Source organism: Notothenia rossii (genome assembly GCF_949606895.1).
Source record: "Notothenia rossii genome assembly, chromosome: 1".
NCBI lineage: Eukaryota > Metazoa > Chordata > Actinopteri > Perciformes > Nototheniidae > Notothenia > Notothenia rossii.
The window spans coordinates 92,888,810-92,908,203 of NC_136912.1; the positions used below are offsets into that span (position 1 = coordinate 92,888,810).

At 39.7% G+C, this 19,394-nt stretch overlaps 2 protein-coding genes across 3 annotated transcripts; both read right to left on the reverse strand.

Moving 5' to 3' along the window:
• Positions 1–941: 941 nt before the first annotated feature.
• On the reverse strand, positions 942–3,242 carry LOC307035737 (cocaine- and amphetamine-regulated transcript protein-like). Its single transcript, XM_079675400.1, has 3 exons — positions 2,867–3,242; positions 1,833–1,916; positions 942–1,094 (listed from the first exon to the last, which is right to left on the reverse strand). The coding sequence occupies exons 1-3, from the start codon at positions 2,981–2,983 to the stop codon at positions 987–989; spliced, it is 309 nt and encodes a 102-aa protein (XP_079531526.1). The 5' UTR covers positions 2,984–3,242; the 3' UTR covers positions 942–986.
• Positions 3,243–5,574: 2,332 nt separating this feature from the next.
• LOC307035727 (uncharacterized protein) lies at positions 5,575–19,146 on the reverse strand. 2 transcript variants are annotated; one of them, XM_079675378.1, is made up of 11 exons: positions 18,990–19,146; positions 16,960–17,034; positions 16,171–16,407; positions 13,988–14,176; positions 13,681–13,728; positions 13,031–13,225; positions 11,430–11,678; positions 10,617–10,757; positions 8,790–8,915; positions 8,082–8,118; positions 5,575–5,876 (listed from the first exon to the last, which is right to left on the reverse strand). In XM_079675378.1, the coding sequence occupies exons 1-10, from the start codon at positions 19,068–19,070 to the stop codon at positions 8,083–8,085; spliced, it is 1,377 nt and encodes a 458-aa protein (XP_079531504.1). In that variant the 5' UTR covers positions 19,071–19,146; the 3' UTR covers positions 5,575–5,876; position 8,082. The 2 variants fall into 2 exon arrangements, with proteins under 2 accessions (XP_079531504.1, XP_079531505.1); XM_079675379.1 differs by lacking the exon at positions 16,960–17,034 and having other exon boundaries at positions 18,990–19,142.
• Positions 19,147–19,394: the final 248 nt, after the last annotated feature.

Consider the following 19,394-nt stretch of genomic DNA (forward strand, 5'->3'; position numbering starts at 1 on the left):
CACTGTGTCATCTGATTTACAGTTTTTTCACTTCCTGTGCCAATCTAAAAAGGTTTGGGTAACAGGGTTGAACGCATGTTGAGGGACACACCTTCTGTGCAAAATTACTGTTATTTAAAATATGTTTATGATTTAACAAATTTATTTTACCATTACAAGAGACATACATCAATAGAATAATACCAAAAAAATAAATAAAATCCCTATTTTAAATGTTATATTTGACATGCAAGTTGGTCACCAAGAAGCGGGGACAAGAGAAACATGCCATTTTAGGGGACGTTCGAGAGCTATTTGATAATTTAAATAATATTTTGAAACTACTTTTTCTACAACTTGATATACATTTTGTCTCAAGACAAGTATGTTTAACACAACAAGTGCATGTTTTAGCATTTTGGGCATGGATTATTAGATTTTTTATATGGGGGATGAAATGTCCTCCAGGCAGACTGTAGAATACAACCTCTTTGGACAATTTATATACTTATATCGAAAACAAGCTACAAAATGTATACCTTGGAAAATGCCGTTTAATACTTTTTAATAGCCTCAACTTTAGCTAAATTGATTCATCAACTTTTAATACTTTTTAAGACCCCGCGGACACCCTGAATAAGCGTTCACATGTATAACTGCCATGTACATGTCACATCCTTTTGGGTAAATATTAGGCTTTTCACAATAAGATCTACTTTTTTAAAAACTTCAAGATATTGGGTTTAAATCTATAATTATATATACAGTCTATGGTTTAAATGGGGCTTTTTCCAAAAGGTAAAACCACATTGTAGGCTACCTGAAGGGAGTGTCTCATGGGCCAACAAATGTAAAATTATCCTATATTAATGATTTAAATGATGCGTTTTCTTCTGATCTTTTTCTAGCTACTTTCATGTTTCATTAAGATTTAGCAGAATAGAAAAAGAGAAGTGGAGTTTTGAAAAAGCCGCCTTTATTTTGTAGTTCAGAAAGACAGGAAGTTGCTACAGACACTTGAGGACGATGTAGTTACAGACGGTTCCTCCGGGACATCCACACAACTTCCCGATCCTCGCGCCTTTACGCACCGCACACTGCTCCCCTGCATCACACTGACACACATACGCACAGACACACACAGAATCAATAAAGCAGGAGTACATTCATGGAGCATTTGTTCTCCTTGGATCCCGAGTACAACAAATATTTAAGACCAACTCATGCACCATATCCGTGTGATACATAATGGGAACTCAAAAACTGCTGCAACAACTCATGAGATGTAGAGCATCGTTAAGTATATCTTAAAATAGTTTTCTATGTGTGTTTTTAATTTGTATGTATGCACCACAACACCAAGTCAAATTCCTCGTACGTGTCAACCTACCTGGTGATAAACCTGATTTCTGATTTCATACTATTGTTCTCAGCTCGAATACATCGTAACATTGATACAGAGATAAAATAAGCTGGGGTAGGTAATTCACTTCAGAAACACTGTTATATTCCATGGAATGCTCTTAACATCCCGATAGCAATGAATATATTAAATGCTTTGACAATAAATACATACAAAAAAAATGTCATCTGTGGAAGCCGTGGCGCTGTAAAAAGCACGACCAATCATCTGAGCCGGCCCGGATAAAATAAATGGATGGCCTACCTGCCTGTCAGCCTTCCATCTGTGCACAAACTTATCTCGTGCACTCATTGGTCATGTGTGCGTTCGTGTGTGTTGGAGGAGGGGCTATGTATGGAAGTTATGTACTTTCTAATTCTAGCGCACTCCAGCTGATTTCTCCATTCTTACCTACCCTACCTTTAAGAGATAAATAAATAATAGATCTTACTGCAGGAAGCCAGCCGAGCTTCCTCTCTGACGACGGCAGCTGTTTGTTCTTTAATCGCTCCAAGACTTCCTGTAGAGCTTCAATCTGAGGAGAGAAACGAGACCATATACTCTATTGACAATACAAACCATTCAACGCGTCTGCAGCTTCATTACGTTCTATGATGTTTACATTTTTTTCGCCGGTCAACATGTCCGTTGAAGTTTAAATCTTCCGTACAAAATTAGAAAAGTGCCGGTCAGAGGTCTTCTTTGTTATTTATTGAGCTTTATAAGAAATTGATAACGACTCTATAATAATAAACGGAGCCTCTCTTTTCCTCCCCCTCTTCTGACAGCCCAGCAGCTGATCTCTGGGCAGGAGACGTGGGGAGAGGGAGGCGGGGCTATTTAATCGTTATCAGAAAATGATCGTATAGAGGCGATTACACGGAGCCGTTTGACCCCCCAGAGCGTTTCGTTTGCAAATCTATCCACCTTGGGACCCGTTATCGTTTGTGGGGTCCGTTTCTATTGTTTTGTTACGGCCTCGTGTAAATGAAAGGGCTATACGCAAGAGAAGCTATGCGGATCCAACAACCCGTTTTGTCCTCGTGTAAACGGGGTCTCAGTCTGCTGAGACATCTCAGGATTCACTGTTCTTCCACTTTTGAGTCAGACAATGTAAATATTTTTGTAATCATGTCTCTATTTTTTTATTATTGTATATTTATAATTTCTGTGCACATTTGCTTTTTCAATCTGAAAACCTAGTCTAGTAAAACAAATATTTAAATAATATATTGGATAACTTCTTTAGTCCCTCTTGACATGATTCAGATTACAAAAAAACCCTTATTTTTTTCACCAGTCAGATCGAAGAATGAGATGAAGCCTAATTTTAAAAATACTTGACATCATATTTAAAGACTTTCTTTGAATAATAAAAAACATTTTGGGGGGTGTTTAAAAAAACCTCAAGTACTTCCAGAATGTATTTTTATAATCACATCGGCGGAAACAGGCTTCTGTATATTTTTTGGTTTCTTCACTCACCAGTTTTCGCTCCTCTTGTGTAACGATGACGTCTTCAGGCGATCGCTCTTCGCTGTTTCCGAGCGCAACGAGCAGCCAGCAGGAGGCGCTGAGGAGCAGAATCCTTCGACTCACCATGATGCCGCTGATCAACTCGGACACTGAAGGACTCTGGGAAACGCAGGACGCCTCAGACGGTCCTCTGTACACGGAGGTGTCTCAGAGATGAAGGATTTGATTTTATATGTGAGCCGCGCTGACGTCAGAGAGAGGATATTTACCCGCTGATAATGAGACAAGCAGCGACTCACCTCCAGGTCAGAGGAGAGAAACCTCCGCCCGGCACACAGGAAGGACATTTTGTGGAAGTGATTTTTTTAAAACTTCGGTGCATCCAATTCGACCAGAAGGTCAATTTGTGACCAATTATTTTTTATAAATATATTCATGTTAAAAAGACACTACATTTTACATGAATATCTTCACATTTTTATAAATGCGTTATGTTATCACATTTTTAAGTATATATATATATATATATATACTTAAAAATGTGATAATAATTTGCTTAAGTATTCAACCTTCGACACAGTTAATCGTTTTCTCTCTTCACGGTCTCCTTTCCCATGGCATAGGTCTACGGCCTTGGGTATTGCTGCTATCTCTTAAGGAGGGGCAGCTTGGGCCATTTCTTCCTATAGGCGGACTATGCAGATGCATAGGGCCCCCGCGGCCACTAGGGGGCTCCCAAGCTGAAAGTTCCGGTTCAGCCACAATATATTTGGGGAGAATTAAAAATAGCCGTCTTTATTTGTAGACAGCCAAGCCCCCTCCTGTGTTCGGTGAAGCATTATATGCTTAAAAATCAAATGTAGGATATAAACACAACTACACTGCAATGATAGCAAAGCTGTGGCTTGTGTTTTTGGGGATCAATAAAGTCCAAATCATCGTTGGGCTGTCAGCCAATGAGTGACGTCTGAGGAAGATGAAAAATGTAAATTATATATTGTTGAGCAAATGCTGCATCTCTTGCATTTATTGACGTAGAGGAGCCTTATGCTGCGTTCACGCCGGACGCGATGCGAATATTCGCTTCGCTCTAATCGCTCGAGTTTCACCGCGGCTGCCAGCTGTGTTTACTCGCATCATTCAATCAAGACGCGCTGGCCAGGGGGCTACAACTACAACAAAATGAACATATACCTTGATTAAATTGTAATACACGTTTCTAAATGATGCCGAAGTAACAACATACTGATACCCGTTAGTAAAGACCACGAAATAATGCTTTGACAAGTCTGCAGACAGACGGCAGGCGAAACACCTTTTAAAATCCTTGTTATCTGAATGGAGATCGGCTAAGCTAACGCAGTATATGCTCCGACCGTCCACACTCACAACAACGGCCTACAGACAAATAAACCAGCGACTGTATTCTCCATGACACAGACAGTCTGTGGTTTGGACTTGTTTAACTTTTGTCCAGTTTCTGAACAGATATGAGGAGCTGTGAGCTCAGTGTGCTAACTGCTAACAGCTGAATGTTTTCTGGTTGAATGTCAGGCTGAGATTCTCATCGCTGATTGGCTACCGGGAAATCGCGTCACGCGAATATGACGGCGAGTTGAAAAAAATTGAATTTGAGCGTTTGTCGCGGCCCCCTTCAATCGCGCCGCGAAATTTGTTTCCACCGCTTCATGCTCGCCCTCGGAGCGAATTTGCGTCTCTGCATTGACTTTACATGTAATCGCGTCGACCCCAAAACATCGCATTGCGTCCGATGTGAACGCACCACTATTGTTTACCTTTTTTAATATAATTTTTTGGAAGTTTCAATTGCTTGGTTTTCATGAAATTAGCCTGTTTTCCTCTTAAAGTGTAACAGATTGATGCATCTCCACAGATCATCTTAAAGGCTACATTCATCATTCATTGTAGTTCAAAAACTGTAAAAACTAGGGCCCCCAAACAGCATCTTGCATAGGGCCCCCAAAAAAACTAGAAATGGCCCTGCCAGTCTATGACGGAGCACAAGCCGCCATGAGGTAGTTTACTGTTCAGGGACGAAGGCTCCCTGGCGCACATTCTTTCCTATGGACGAGAGCTCTAGTTAGATTCAGGGTCCATATTGCTTTAGTCTCACTGATGAAGAATGTTGATTATTACACTCTGAACTAGTTAAAACCTCGAACTGCAGAAAGTTCTTCAGAATTGGTTTGGCAACCGCTGTGTCAACTCGTGACACACCACCTGTCTTGTCAGTTCTCCGGCCGTAACTCCAAATAAACCGTCAGTGTTTGCCATCAAAGCTCCAGCTCTCCTCGTCTCTCTGAGTCCTGACTCTCCATTGCTTCAGAAGTTTCCCCCACATGTGAGTAAATCTTATTTTGTAATGTTTATTTAAATATGTTTCTTATTTAATATTTATGTTATTGGCAAAGTATTTTTTCTGAATTCTCTTTCTTTGTTTCCACACCCAGGTATTTACTGTTCCTTTAAACCAGCTGCCTCAGAAGGAAGAGGAAGTGGGATGACGTTTCAGGGTCTCCAAGTGTCACCGTTTACGTCAAAGACACGTCAACATCTTCCTCAGCGTTTGACTTCTGACTCACACGGGAGAGGGTCAGAGTAAAGTTAAATAACAGAAATAATGAGTCTGAGAGGTGCACAGCGGGAGGAGGAAATATATTTTCTGATATGTATAGACTGCAACACAAAGAGGGATATACAGTTGTTCCCCTTTTTTTAATAACAAAATAGGTGTTCCTCTGAATATGTGCATTTCATTCTTTAACAGGTCGTAAGAGATTCATTCTCAACATAATCAAACAGAAACATCCAAACGTCTCTTAAACTCTCCGAACACAAACTGCTTCTGCACGCTGTAGCTTCAAAACACTCCAGCATGAAAACATATAACTAAGAATAAATAAAAGTATCTTTAAAATATACAGAATAAATGCACCTTCAAGGGAAAAAATAAACAGCATAGTCCCGGCTGCAACTCGTTCCAAAATGCTCTCCGTTTCTGAAGCAGAGAAAATAAAATGAATGTGAGATGAACGACTGGATTCCAAGTTTTCAGATTCTGTCATTTAATCAAAGTTACATTTCATTTGTTATTTATTTTTGTTATACTTGTGAGTAAGTAATGTCCATTTATTTAACCGGTTATCAGACAAAATTGTAATTTAAATTAAATAAGGATTTTAAATAATGCACATTTCTTCTCCACACTACCTCTTTGAAATCAGCACAGCTCTCCACTTTAAAAATGCAGTTTAAAGTATTTGTCATATGTAAATTAGGGTGGTCCTTAGTGCCATGTACATTTTTGAATTGATTTATTTTAAGCTCCAATCACCGGAATTCATTCTATCAGTCAAGAAAACTCTCCTGTTGAATTTTATTCTAATTCCAACTACATTTACCCCTCCCTCATCAACCTGGAAGTTCAGCCTCAGTAGGTTGGTCCTTAAAATTGAAAGCGGGAAAGTTCTAAGCTCCAACCCCCAGAACTCATTTTATTAGTCAAGAAGACTCTCCTAGTGAATGTTTTCCTCAATCTGTATGTCTCCCTCCCTCATCGACCTGAGGTCTGTAACAGACTGAATAGAATGAATTCCGGTGGTTGGAGCTTAAAATAAATCAATTCGAAAATGTACATGGCACTAAGGACCAGAGTTGGACACGTTACAAGACCTCACAGTGTCACATACTGTATGCATAAGTATTATTTTAAGCAACACATTAAGTTGACGAAACACTCGAGACAAATGTAATTAAAGTCAGATCGTGTCTTAGACGGGGCAGTGATATCATAAACCTGTTAATGTACGCATTCAAACACTTTTTCTTTTACCAGCTGTATTCAGGTGCACATCGCAGAACTTTTCCCACAAAGGTTCATCAGAACTTAGTTCATGAGAACTCTTTAGTTCTGATGAACTAAGTACAGATCGCGTTCACACTGGAATAAGTCCCTGGGGGAGGATTAGTCAAATGAAGCCACTGACGTCACTTCTTCTTCTTCTGCTTTGGGTTTACTGGCAGGCCGCAAACAACTTCACGGCGTATACTGCCACCCAAAGTCCCCGGCCGGAAGTCCCCGGAGTTAGTGACTGGCTTCAGTAGAAGCTGCTGGGACTCCCAGCAGCTTCTACTGAAGCCTTCCGAGTAAATCGCTAGAACACCGACACCTCCTCATCTCCACCGCTCCCATGTTTTATTTTGTGTTGCCATAAGTTAGTCTCTCTGCGTTTGTGCGCTGGACTAATGCTAATGATGCTAATGCTAATAATACAATGCGAGGATAATAAAATGGCAGCTTCACAAGACTTTTTGGGAGTTTTACGGGGCGTGGTTTGCAATCCGCCCAGCCAATCAGACATAGGAACCTTTCTATCCCATGAGAGTCCCTGCTCTCTAGCAGGGACGGGAAAGGGGGTAAAAAGGTTCTCATGAACTAATTTTTGTTCCGGCTCTTTTTGGTGTGAACGCGACATTTTGGAACTATATCAGAACTAAAGTGGGAAAAGTACTGCGGGTTATCCTGGATAAAGTGTTTAAGTCATGGATGTTTAAAGTTTAACTTCTTCATATGTCTAATATTAAAGTTGACTTTTCATTCAGGAAGTATGACGCTGCGCTGTCAGTACGCTTCTCCATGTTTGTGATTGGTCGAATGCTCCAAATACCACCCCTTTCATGTGAACGCTCCTAACTAGATAGGACACGGCTGGCTTGAGCGATCCACTTGATAACCCGCGTCGTAGTACCGTTTAGCGAGAGCGCGTATGTTTTGGATTAGGCCAACCGGCTAACTCAAACATATCCAGGTTAGGTTGAACCAGCTTCGTAGTACAGACCTCTGGGCTGGGCTGATACTGAGGCTACACTTCAAGGTTGATGAGGGAGGGGTACATGTTGTCAGATTGAATACAATCTAAAACAAGACTGAGACAGAAACAATAAGGGAATCTAAACTGGCTGAAACACATTCTGTAATATTTTTGTTTTCAAAATGACTTACTAATGATTTTTCTATTATCAAAATACTTGGTGAATATTTTTCCGTTGATCAACAAACCTATACGTCGATAATGGTTGCAGCTGTGTTTGATAACACTTCTGAATGCTCCTATAAGTTATATTTGGTATGAACCCCTTTTACCTTTCTATGAATGAACTGTGTACACTCAGGTGAGTAAAGAGTCCACCTGTGTGTTCTTACCTCAGTCTGTGGAGTTGGAGTTGAACGCCTGCTGAGCCTGAAAACACAAAGACACATCAGTTCAGATTCCTTTGGGTAACACATTGAAAGACAGCTATTTACACTACATGGTGCCAAATAACACATGGATTTCTTGGAAGCTCTGTTAAAATGTAAATCAAATCCAGTGAAACATACTTCATATCTTAAAACTTTTTCAAGATTCAAAGGTTTTAATCTCATATGCTCATAAGCTAAAGTGTAGAAATGGCAATGAAATTATTCTGACCTGAGCTCCTCCAACGATGTATAATAAAATACAAAAATACTGCAAGAAGTCTATATACACGTAAATAGAATATGAAGAAACAGAACAGAACGTAAAATGTATTAATTAAATATTGCACATTAAGACGAAATGAAATACGGGTTATTACGGTGACAACTATTTAGATTAATAAGTAAATTGCAAGATGGCAAACAGGTGGATGTTTATCGAGGCACTTAACAGTACATTTGTAGTTAAGCTTAACATTTTTGCAAAGTGGCTTGAAATGATAATACGTTTTCTACACTACAAAAGGAAATCCATGATACTTAAAAAGATCTTGTTAAGTTCGAATGGTTATCCCTAAAATGTTATCTTCCTAAAGTTATTTTCAACTTTGCAGGGACGTCAGGGGTCAGCTGTTTTTGTGCATTTGAGAAGGATTTAATCGCGTCACTGACCATGTAGCTGCCGGTGTGGAAGCCGCACATGTACCACAGCATCAACATGCTGGAGGAGGCGTCAGTGTCTGCAGAGCTGCCAAACGTCCAGAGAGGGGGAGGAGGAGGGATGAAGGACACCGAGTCCTGGAGACAGAGAAGAGTCAGACAGAGAGGTGGGAAGTAGTAGAGTACAAATACTTCCTTACTGAACTTAAGTACATGTTTCTGGTATCAGTACTTTACTGCACTACTTATTTTTCTGACGACTTTTTACTTTGACTTCTTACATGTTGAACACAAATACCTGTACTTTCTACTTCTTACATGTTGAACACAAATACCTGTACTTTCTACTTCTCACATGTTGAACACAAATACCTGTACTTTCTACTTCTCACATGTTGAACACAAATACCTGTACTTTCTACTTCTTACATGTTGAACCCAAATACCTGTACTTTCTACTTCTTACATTTTGAACCCAAATACCTGTACTTTCTACTTCTTACATGTTGAACACAAATACCTGTACTTTCTACTTCTTACATGTTGAACACAAATACCTGTACTTTCTACTTCTTACATGTTGAACACAAATACCTGTACTTTCTACTTCTTACATGTTGAACACAAATACCTGTACTTTCTACTTCTCACATGTTGAACACAAATACCTGTACTTTCTACTTCTTACCTGTTGAACCCAAATACCTGTACTTTCTACTTCTTACATGTTGAACACAAATACCTGTACTTTCTACTTCTCACATGTTGAACACAAATACCTGTACTTTCTACTTCTCACATGTTGAACACAAATACCTGTACTTTCTACTTCTTACATGTTGAACCCAAATACCTGTACTTTCTACTTCTCACATGTTGAACACAAATACCTGTACTTTCTACTTCTTACATGTTGAACACAAATACCTGTACTTTCTAGTTCTCACATGTTGAACACAAATACCTGTACTTTCTACTTCTCACATGTTGAACACAAATACCTGTACTTTCTACTTCTTACATGTTGAACACAAATACCTGTACTTTCTACTTCTTACATGTTGAACACAAATACCTGTACTTTCTACTTCTTACATGTTGAACTCAAATACCTGTACTTTCTACTTCTTACATGTTGAACACAAATACCTGTACTTTCTACTTCTTACATGTTGAACACAAATACCTGTACTTTCTACTTCTTACATGTTGAACTCAAATACCTGTACTTTCTACTTCTTACATGTTGAACTCAAATACCTGTACTTTCTACTTCTTACATGTTGAACACAAATACCTGTACTTTCTACTTCTTACATGTTGAACACAAATACCTGTACTTTCTACTTCTTACATGTTGAACTCAAATACCTGTACTTTCTACTTCTCTCATTTTCCAAACAGGCTGGTTCCTTTAGTCTGAATGTGTGTTTGGTGGCGTGATCATTATTATTTAGAGTCATTGCGTGCCTATTGATTTGAACACGATCCGTGTATCCATCATTTCCTGGTCTTCTCTAGAGAAGAGGGACCAATGGAAACGTTGTCATGTTGCCGTTGGTCACCATGGAAACATTCATTAGCTAACAATGACATTATTGTTCTATTAATATAAAGGGAGGTCAGGTACTCTTTAAAACAGCTGCTAGTTATGGGTACTTTTTACTGAAGTACATTTCAAAGCCTCTTTACTTTGACTTGAGTAAAGAAGTTTAGTCAGTACTTCTACTTTTACCACGAGTATCTGTACTTCTACTTGAGTACAGGATGTGTGTACTTGGCCATCTTTGTCAGACACACAGGAATATTAGTTATTAATAAATAAGATATTAGTTGTACCCCGGAGCCAGGAGGTTGAGGAGCAAAGGGAGGGAAGAAAGAGAACATGTTGTTGGGCGGTGTCTGAGTTTCGTCGTTCTGCTTCTCTTCTGATTCCTTCTCCACTTTACGCTGATGATTATTACTGACTTTCTCTTTCAGCTGCAGACACACAACAACAACATCAATTAATACAACCAGCTTCCACCGGTGGCAACAAAACACCTGCAGGTCTGAAAGGTGGAATCTTATTTGCTGTATTTAATTATACATGTTGTTAAAGGTCCCATGTCATGCTTTTCTGGTTATGACCCGTCCCCTTGTGTGTTATAAAGGTTTTTCTGCATGTAAACGGTCTGCAGAGTCACAAACCATCAATACACCCTGTAGCGAGTAAAACTCTAACACAGAAAGCGTAATTAGACAGTATGAAGGTGACTTCTGATTGTGTTCTGGTTTTATGTTTCAGTATTTTTAAGCAACTGTGACTGAAAGAATATTGCTTTTTTATGGTTATTTCATTTGTTTTGTTTTTTAAGTCTAAGCAGGTAAAATAAGATTTTCTTCTCCGTACTCCTTTCCACCATTCGCTATAATAAATAAAACAGTATAAGGGTACATGTTTTGTAAATTGTACATGTTTTTGTTTTAAAAACAACTGCCATGTGTGGAATAAACAAATAAATGATCATTTTGTCCAGCATATGTCTCTGGCTGACGTGGCTGAAACCCTTTTTTAATGAATGCAACACCAACAGTTGACCAGCAGGTGGGACTAACATTAAAAAGGCCCGTACACTCAGAACCAGCTCATTTTCTTGTTTAGTTACTCACCCAGGAGAAGTTCTGCTGCTGCTGCTGCTCCTCCTCTCTCCCCCCTGCCCTCCTCTCTCTCCCTGCTCTCGCCCCCTGGTTCTCCTCTCTCCCTGCTCTCGCCCCCTGGTTCTCCTCTCTCCCTGCTCTCGCCCCCTGGTTCTCCTCTCTCCCTGCTCTCTCCCCCTGGTTCTCCTCTCTCCTCCTCCTCTTCCAGTCCACATTGGTTTTGCTGCCGCTGGTGGTTGCACTCGGCTTCCAGTTGCTGCCCTGCAGGACCAAACAAAACACATGGGTTTAAATCTTAAAGTGAATCTATAATGCTATATTGGAAATATATATATTGTAGGGCCATACCTATACAAAACATGTCTGAAGTTTTTTGCTTCAAATCCCAAACAGTTCCCACTTTGTAGCCATGCCTCATACTGCTCATACCCCTCTTTTGCAGCCCTGTTAGGAAACGCGGATTTTGGGTCCTTAGCTTGAAAAAAATAAAAAAGGGGAGGCGGAGCTAATGCCTGATCAGAATTCTACCGGAGATAAAGTTAAATTCTGCTGTGATAAAACGCCATCCTGTTCTAAACCACATCAAGGATTATTTCTGAAACAGTATGGAGCTCAAAGTCTTTCTCTCTTGCGGGTTTATCACAAGGTGAGTTCCTTTTTTTATTTCCTGCTTTTTAAAAAACACATGTGCTCTCCGGTACAGGTTAGCTCTGAGTGTTAGTGAGGCTTGCTAATGTAAACAAAGACGAGATTACGTCCAAAACACGTCAGGCATTGTTTCTGATGGCAACTCTCTGTGGGTCCACCATCCAAAGTTTGAATGATATCAAGATGGGGTATGAGAGGAGTTCTATCCAAATGGTAGTTTTAAATCAAATCAATAACAGAGCTCGGGGAGGGGGTAATATTTGAAGAAAAAACTATTTCCACGATAAAAACCAAGTAAAAGAATTAGATAGTTTCTTAGAGATTTAAAAGGTTGGATTTAACTCACAGATTTTGTGCATTTTAAGTCACAATTCATGATGACGTTGATCTAACCATGCATAGTGAAGCAATTATGTTACTTCACAACAAAAACAACAAATAATACAGGTCTTTATCCTGGACATACACTTTGCAGTTTCTACTGAAAATATTACCCAACCTTGACTGTTAACTTGTCCTGTTACATTATCGTAGCGTCACGTAAAACATTATAAAAGAACTTCTATAGAAGTCAATAATAAAAAAATAAAAAATTCAGTCTTCAATTATTTAAAATCAGCAACCATTGAAGTCGACATCGTTATGTTTCTGAAAATATGACTGAACTATTTGTGTCACGACGGAGAAAGTGGACTGATTTCGTAAAACCTCATAGGCCAGATTTTATTTTTACGAAGGTATGATTTTACTGTGAAGTCCTGATCACTCTCTAATGTTCGTATTCTTCGTACTATTTACTGTTTTATCTTTGAGTAAAAAAAGAAAAGAGGCATTTCGGACAGACAAACTTAAGATGTACAATTACTATGTCTTGAAAAACACTAATTGTTTGCTGCCAAATGTCAATAAAAAATATATTACAAAAAATAAAATATGTTTGAAACTGTTGACACACAGATGTTCACCTTCGCTGCGGCGCTCATGCTGTTGCCGTGCAGCGCGCCGAGGCTCAGCAAGGCGCTCACTTCCTGTTCCTCCTCGTTCTCATAGCCGTCGAAGCGAACGCAGCAGCGCTCACCTTTGACCCAAAGGACCACAGCCGGGTAGACCATACTGTCCTCCGAGTAAACGGCCCGACATCGAGAGCCAGGTTTCCAGTCCTGTAAAGAGACGGCAACACGGTGTATACAGATTAAACTATTTTTTATATTACGGCTCAAATGTGTTTAGATAGACATTATTAATCCCAAATTGTGAAAGTAAAGTGGAAACTCAGATATTGCACGTGTCTTAAAATCTATACTGCCATACAACCTATAAAAAGGTATCTTAACATGTAATATGAATTAATACAAGACTGTAAAATATTCAGTTATTATTAAATGGGTTTGTTAAAAGGTCAAGTACCAAACAAACAAACTCTTAAGGCCACCATGAGCCGACTATATTTTTTTCAATTAAGGCTCAAATGTGTCTTTGTTGCCGAGGAAATGCTGCTGTCAGTTTGTCAGAAAATATTAAACTATGTAAAATAACCTTAAATAGAACAGAAAGAAAATCCCTAATATTTCCCAGGCTTGATTGGAAAATAAAAAATGCTAGCTTTCATACGCACCAGAGCTTTCGACTCGATCCAATGGTCTTCTTCATCCAATGGAGGTTTCTGGCGTCATAATTAAGATAAGTTTGAGTTGCAGCAGCATGAAAAGACATGGCATTGTACAATACAAATCTAAAGAAATAAACATTTCAAAATGTAAACATCTCAATATAAATCAAATAGCATTAAAAAAAAGTAGAAAATATACATGTGGACATTACAAATGTACAGTAACAAATTGTGAGAAGTTCAGTAACAGTGATTTTAAGGGTGAAAACATCTTGAACTGTACGTGAAAAGTTATAAACATTATCCATGTTACCAGGCAATTTTCTATCGGTGTCTGAGGAGCATCGTCGGGCGCTTGGAGCTCGCTCAGTGCCAAGTCCTTATAGTTGCCGTAGTCGTTGAAGCGGACTCTGCAGCGTTCTCCGTACAGAGAAACCACGATCGCCGGGTACACCGTCCTGTCCTCCGACCACACTGCCCGACACGCAGCGCCAAGCGCCCACTGACACACAAAGAGCTCTTTAGTTATCGATCATCAGTTCATTTCTCAGGGTGCTACCTAGTTATACTAGATGGTAAGAAAATATCGGAGTCTAACCAATCATACCAGGGCTTTTTCTAGGAGAATATAGTATGAGGGCAATACTGGGGCGCTGAGCTTGTATATAAGATATATAAATTCTCACGAGAACATGGCGCCCGTATACAAGATGGAGCTGCAGATGTAAACAATAATGGAGCTCCGTAAAAACAAAGCTGTCTCTGTGGTCTGATCGTCTATTTCACACGATTTTCATATTTTGTGAGTAATTATACCGCATTTGACGAACAGAAATATAGTTTTGGTTGGCATCACTTTAACATTTTACAGAGAAAATCAGCATTTTGGTGCACGTTGAAACGAAGAGGGCGCAGCGCCCCTGGGGGGTATACTACGAAGCTGGTTCAACCTAACCTGGATATGTTTGAGTTAGCCGGTTGGCCGCGGGTTATCAAGTGGATCGCTCAAGCCAGCCGTGTCCTATCTAGTTAGGTGCGCGTTCACATGAAAGGGGTGGTATTTGGAGCATTCGACCAATCACAAACATGGAGAAGCGTACTGACAGTGCAGCGTCATACTTCCTGAATGAAAAGTCAACTATAATATTAGACAAATATGAAGACGTTAAACTTTAAACATCCATGACTTAAACACTTTATCCAGGATCAAAGCCACATAGCTGCACCTACAAGGTGAATACAGCTGGTAACAGAAAAAGTGTTTGAATGCGTACATTAACAGGTTCATGATATCACTGCCCCGTCTAAGACACGATCTGACTTTAATTACATTTGACTCGAGTGTTTCGTCAACTTAATGTGTTGCTTAAAATAATACTTCTGCATACAGTATGTGACACTGTGAGTGTTGCACGGCCAGATACGGAAATATATGATACATGATGATGTGATATGCCGCGGACTGTACTTAATGTTACTTTGATCCGGTTACTTATGTTGTGGCAGGTATTTAAGTAAGCTTTCTTAACGCTAACGTTATAATAGTCAGATTGCTCTGAAGATTGGAGGTGATATTCTATTAATGTTCACGTTCACACAGTCCGTGATTTTTGCCGGCCGTCTTTCCTGCAACGGCAGCTTTTCTGTATTTCCTTTCTCCTGTAATATGTCTTGATCGCTTTAAACTCTGCACACTGAGCTCTGATTGGTCAGCAGGCAGTGCTTTCACTGAGTTGAGCTCTTAGCCTGCAACCTAACCTGCTCCCAACCAGGTTAGCCGCACAGCCTAAGTTACCATGGAGATCTAGCCGCTAAAAAGAGAACCAGCTTCGTAGGACCGGAAACCCAGAGTTTTCCCTGAAGTTAGCCGGCTAAGAGAACATCCTGCTTCGTAGTATACCCCCCTGTAGTGGAGAGTTAAGGATAACTCAAGTGTTGGCACTAGTTTTGTGTCTATCACTAGGTTCACCCCGGGGTGTCGGCCAGAACACCCCTTAAGGCCAAAGATCCAGAATAGAGGAGCTGAGATAATGCTCGACTTCTTTACTGATTTAGGCCAACATAGATATGCGTGTGGTTTCTCCTTCATTTACGCAAACAATACGAAACACTTAAGACGGCACTGCACAACTTTCCTGCAACTTCTGAAGCACATTAACCTCTGATGTATGACGTCACCCAAAACACGTGGCTTAGCCCCTCCCCACTATGAAAACATAACTAAATGGGTATCAACTCTGTATGATAACTGAAAATATATAACAATAACTTATAACTTTGGGGACTTTTCTACAGCCCCTGTTACCCAGTTTAGACAAAACCCTGCATACCAAATATATTTAGGTGATACCCATAAAAAAAAAAGGGTTACATTAATAACATTTCCAAAGTTCCGTAATAAAAAATAATCTTACAATATTCTATACTAAGAAAAATTTGACTACAGGTCAGTTCATTTTATTTATATAACAAATTGTTCTTTAAACCAGTCATTACCTTTGTCTCGGTGCTGGAGGGTTCGGCTGCAGGCGGATCGACCGTTGGCTGTCCCTCTGGAGGACTTTCCTTCTCTTCGTCCTGCTGTCCGTCTGGAGGACTTTCCTTCTCTTCGTCCTGCTGTCCGTCTGGAGGACTTTCCTTCTCTTCGTCCTGCTGTCTGTCTTCTTCATCATCATCCGGTTTCTCTCTGTTCTCCGTCTCCTCTGAGGCTGCAGATGCTGCCGGTTTAACATCCTGGTCACAAAGATCACAGAAAGTTTCAGCAAGTCATTCATTAATCTCTTATATTTCCAGCAACATTTCATAAACTGATTTGTTAACAGGGTTGTTTTCGACAATTCGAAATATTTAATGACCAACATTTTGAAAGGAGAGTGGGTGGTGGACTGTTTAACTAGATTCTCAAATACTTCATGTACTTATTTCCTTCAAGTATTGGTGTTTATTTTAGGTATTAAAATGGCTAGAGTAATGGATTTTGGTTAACTTTTCTATACAACACAGCTTTATGTGTAAAGCATTTTTTCCCGCTATTCTGGGACTAATAAAGGATTTCTGATTTGTAAGCTTCAGACCAAAGTGCTGTACAGAGAAATAAATAAATACATAAATACAAAAACCAAACAGCTCAGCTCACAAACCATAAATTAAGTAAAAATACAAATAAAAAGGAGTAAAACTAAAATAAAATAATACTATCTCTGTTGTAGGTTGACCATTGAAGCTACAAAAGTTTCCCCTCACCATTTCTGATCTATTTTATTAAATGTAAAACTTTAAACGAACCTGTGAAATTTCGAAATTGTTTTCAAAAGCTTCTACGAGAGACGTTTCCTCTTTAATGGCCGCCATGACGCCATCCTGCAAAAAGAAAGGTTTTAAAGAGTGAGCTAGTGACGTCACCTGTAGCTAGGTAAAGTATATATATTTTTTAAATAGCCGAACTGCCCGTTTAATGACCAGTCAGCAGAATAGAGTGGTGCAGTGACGTGTCCTAAAACCCGGAAGTAAGTTAGCATTTTACCAATTCCGGTTCTCTCGACAAAAAAGCAATGGGATTCCTCCATAGGGTTTTGGAAAATATCTGGAAATAAGTTCTGTGGTCGAGACGCATTTAAGAGACGGATCACGTTTAGTTCTACGACATTAAATCCATCAGCAGTGACCCCACTGGTGATTTCTGATGAGTTTACATGTCTGAAAAACAATGGTTGTTACCAAGTGGCTGAATAGTAGGGATGGGAACGATTAATCGAATATTCGAAATTATTCAGGTATTCGAATATGAGTTATGAATATATATCATATATATTTTAGCTAAATGCGTTAGGTCTAAAAGGTGTGTGTTGCTCCGCTCACCGGTCCCTCACAGCAGGCAGAGCTGCAGGTGCTGATCTCTCTCTCGCGTCCGGTTATACTTCACTCGCGTTTATGTCCAAATCCATCAGATCTAGCTAGTTCTAGCTAATGATATGGCCCTCACTACACGCAGATCACGCAGACTCAAACCTCATCTTATGCCCAAATTCCAGCTGAGAGGGTCTTCTCTACAGCTGGCCTGATTGTGAATCGGCTCCGCACCCGCCTCTCCCCTGAGTAGACATTTTCATTTTCTTTCAGAAGAATGAGTATTGAATAGCTGCATTCTGTGCATAGTCCCTGTTACAGGTTGTTGATCTCTGTTGTAATAGGGTTACGTTACCCTAACCGGTTATGTTGCTCGTGTATGATCCCTCTTTAATTTAAAAACCAAGTTATGTTTTAAGCATGAAAGCTGTAGGCCTATAGCTGTCAACTGTTCAAACTGTGATCACCAGTGCAATACATTTGACAAATTCGACTTGGTTTCTATACTTATTTGATCATGTATTTTTTTTATAGGATATGTACATTTCGGTTAACCGTTTTTTTGGGGGTCGAATATACATTCAAATTCCCATCCCTACTGAATAGGACTACAGAAGTTATCGAGGCCGTTGTACGTCATTACGCCGAACACGTAAACACTCCCGCTAAAATTTGTTTTTTCCCCGTGTTCTGCTTTAAAGCAAGTAGGCTACCTGCCTCCTGCAAACTGTTAAAACAAACGCTTCAACTTGTACCATTTTGAATCTGTATGTTTGAATATGGATCTTAAATTGGCGTGACGTTGAAGTCGTGCGACCATGCTGTAGTTCGATTAGCATAACGTTAGCATTTAGCTTCTGGCGATTAGATTTACGATTAGAAAATTATAAAAGAAGGGTAGACATGTGGAGATTATCCGACTGAACAAAACGTGATCCGTCTCATAAATTTGTGTCAACCACAGACCTTATTTCCAGCTATTTTCCAAAATCCTATGGAGAAATTGCATTGCGTTTTTGTCGAGGGAACCGGAGCTTACTTCAGGGTTTTAGGACGCGTCACTGCACCACCCTTGCATTTCTCACAACACATTAAATATATGCCTCTTTTCCTGCACTATAGTTAAGAAATGTTGGGATGCTCTCCAGTATTTGGTTAATTTACAATGAGCAAAACCGGTCATAAAAAAAATTAAAAAATGTTGCTCCCATTAAAAGGTCTCTAGTATTAATTGAATTATCTTAAGGACATGAAACCATACAAAAAAAACAATATTACATGTTTAACAATATCTTCACACCCTAATTTTTAAGTGACCACCAATTTCCAAAATGTTTGAAATTAGCCTAACGGCTGTTCAATTAGCCGTTAACTACTGTAGCTATTTAGCTAACTAGCTACTTCGTCACCGTGATCTTTCGTTTTTTTTTTAAGTCATTGAAGACAACATTATATGAATAAAGACGTACCGTTTCCATGGGTCGGCTGAGAACGGGGATTTCTGCCGGTTCAGCCATTGCTCTCATCACTTGACCGATAAATAATTTCATACAGGTATCATTTTTAACCCCGACACACACACCTGCGTCAAATTAACCAGATTGGAGGAGACGGCTTCCGGTCATACCTTTGAAGATAAGAGTCGAGGAGACGGCTTCCGGTCATACCTTTCAAAATAAGGGTCGATTTGTGGAAAATGTACCCCTTGGATCTTAGAGCAACAAACTACATTATAATTTGTGGGGGGGTTGGTCATGGACACCACGGCAGGGCAGGAGGTGAACTGAGACCTCTCCAAGTACCAGTTTGCACTCCATATTTAGGTCTGGTCGGGGACTTGAACCGGAGACCACACAGCTCACAGTCCAAGCCCC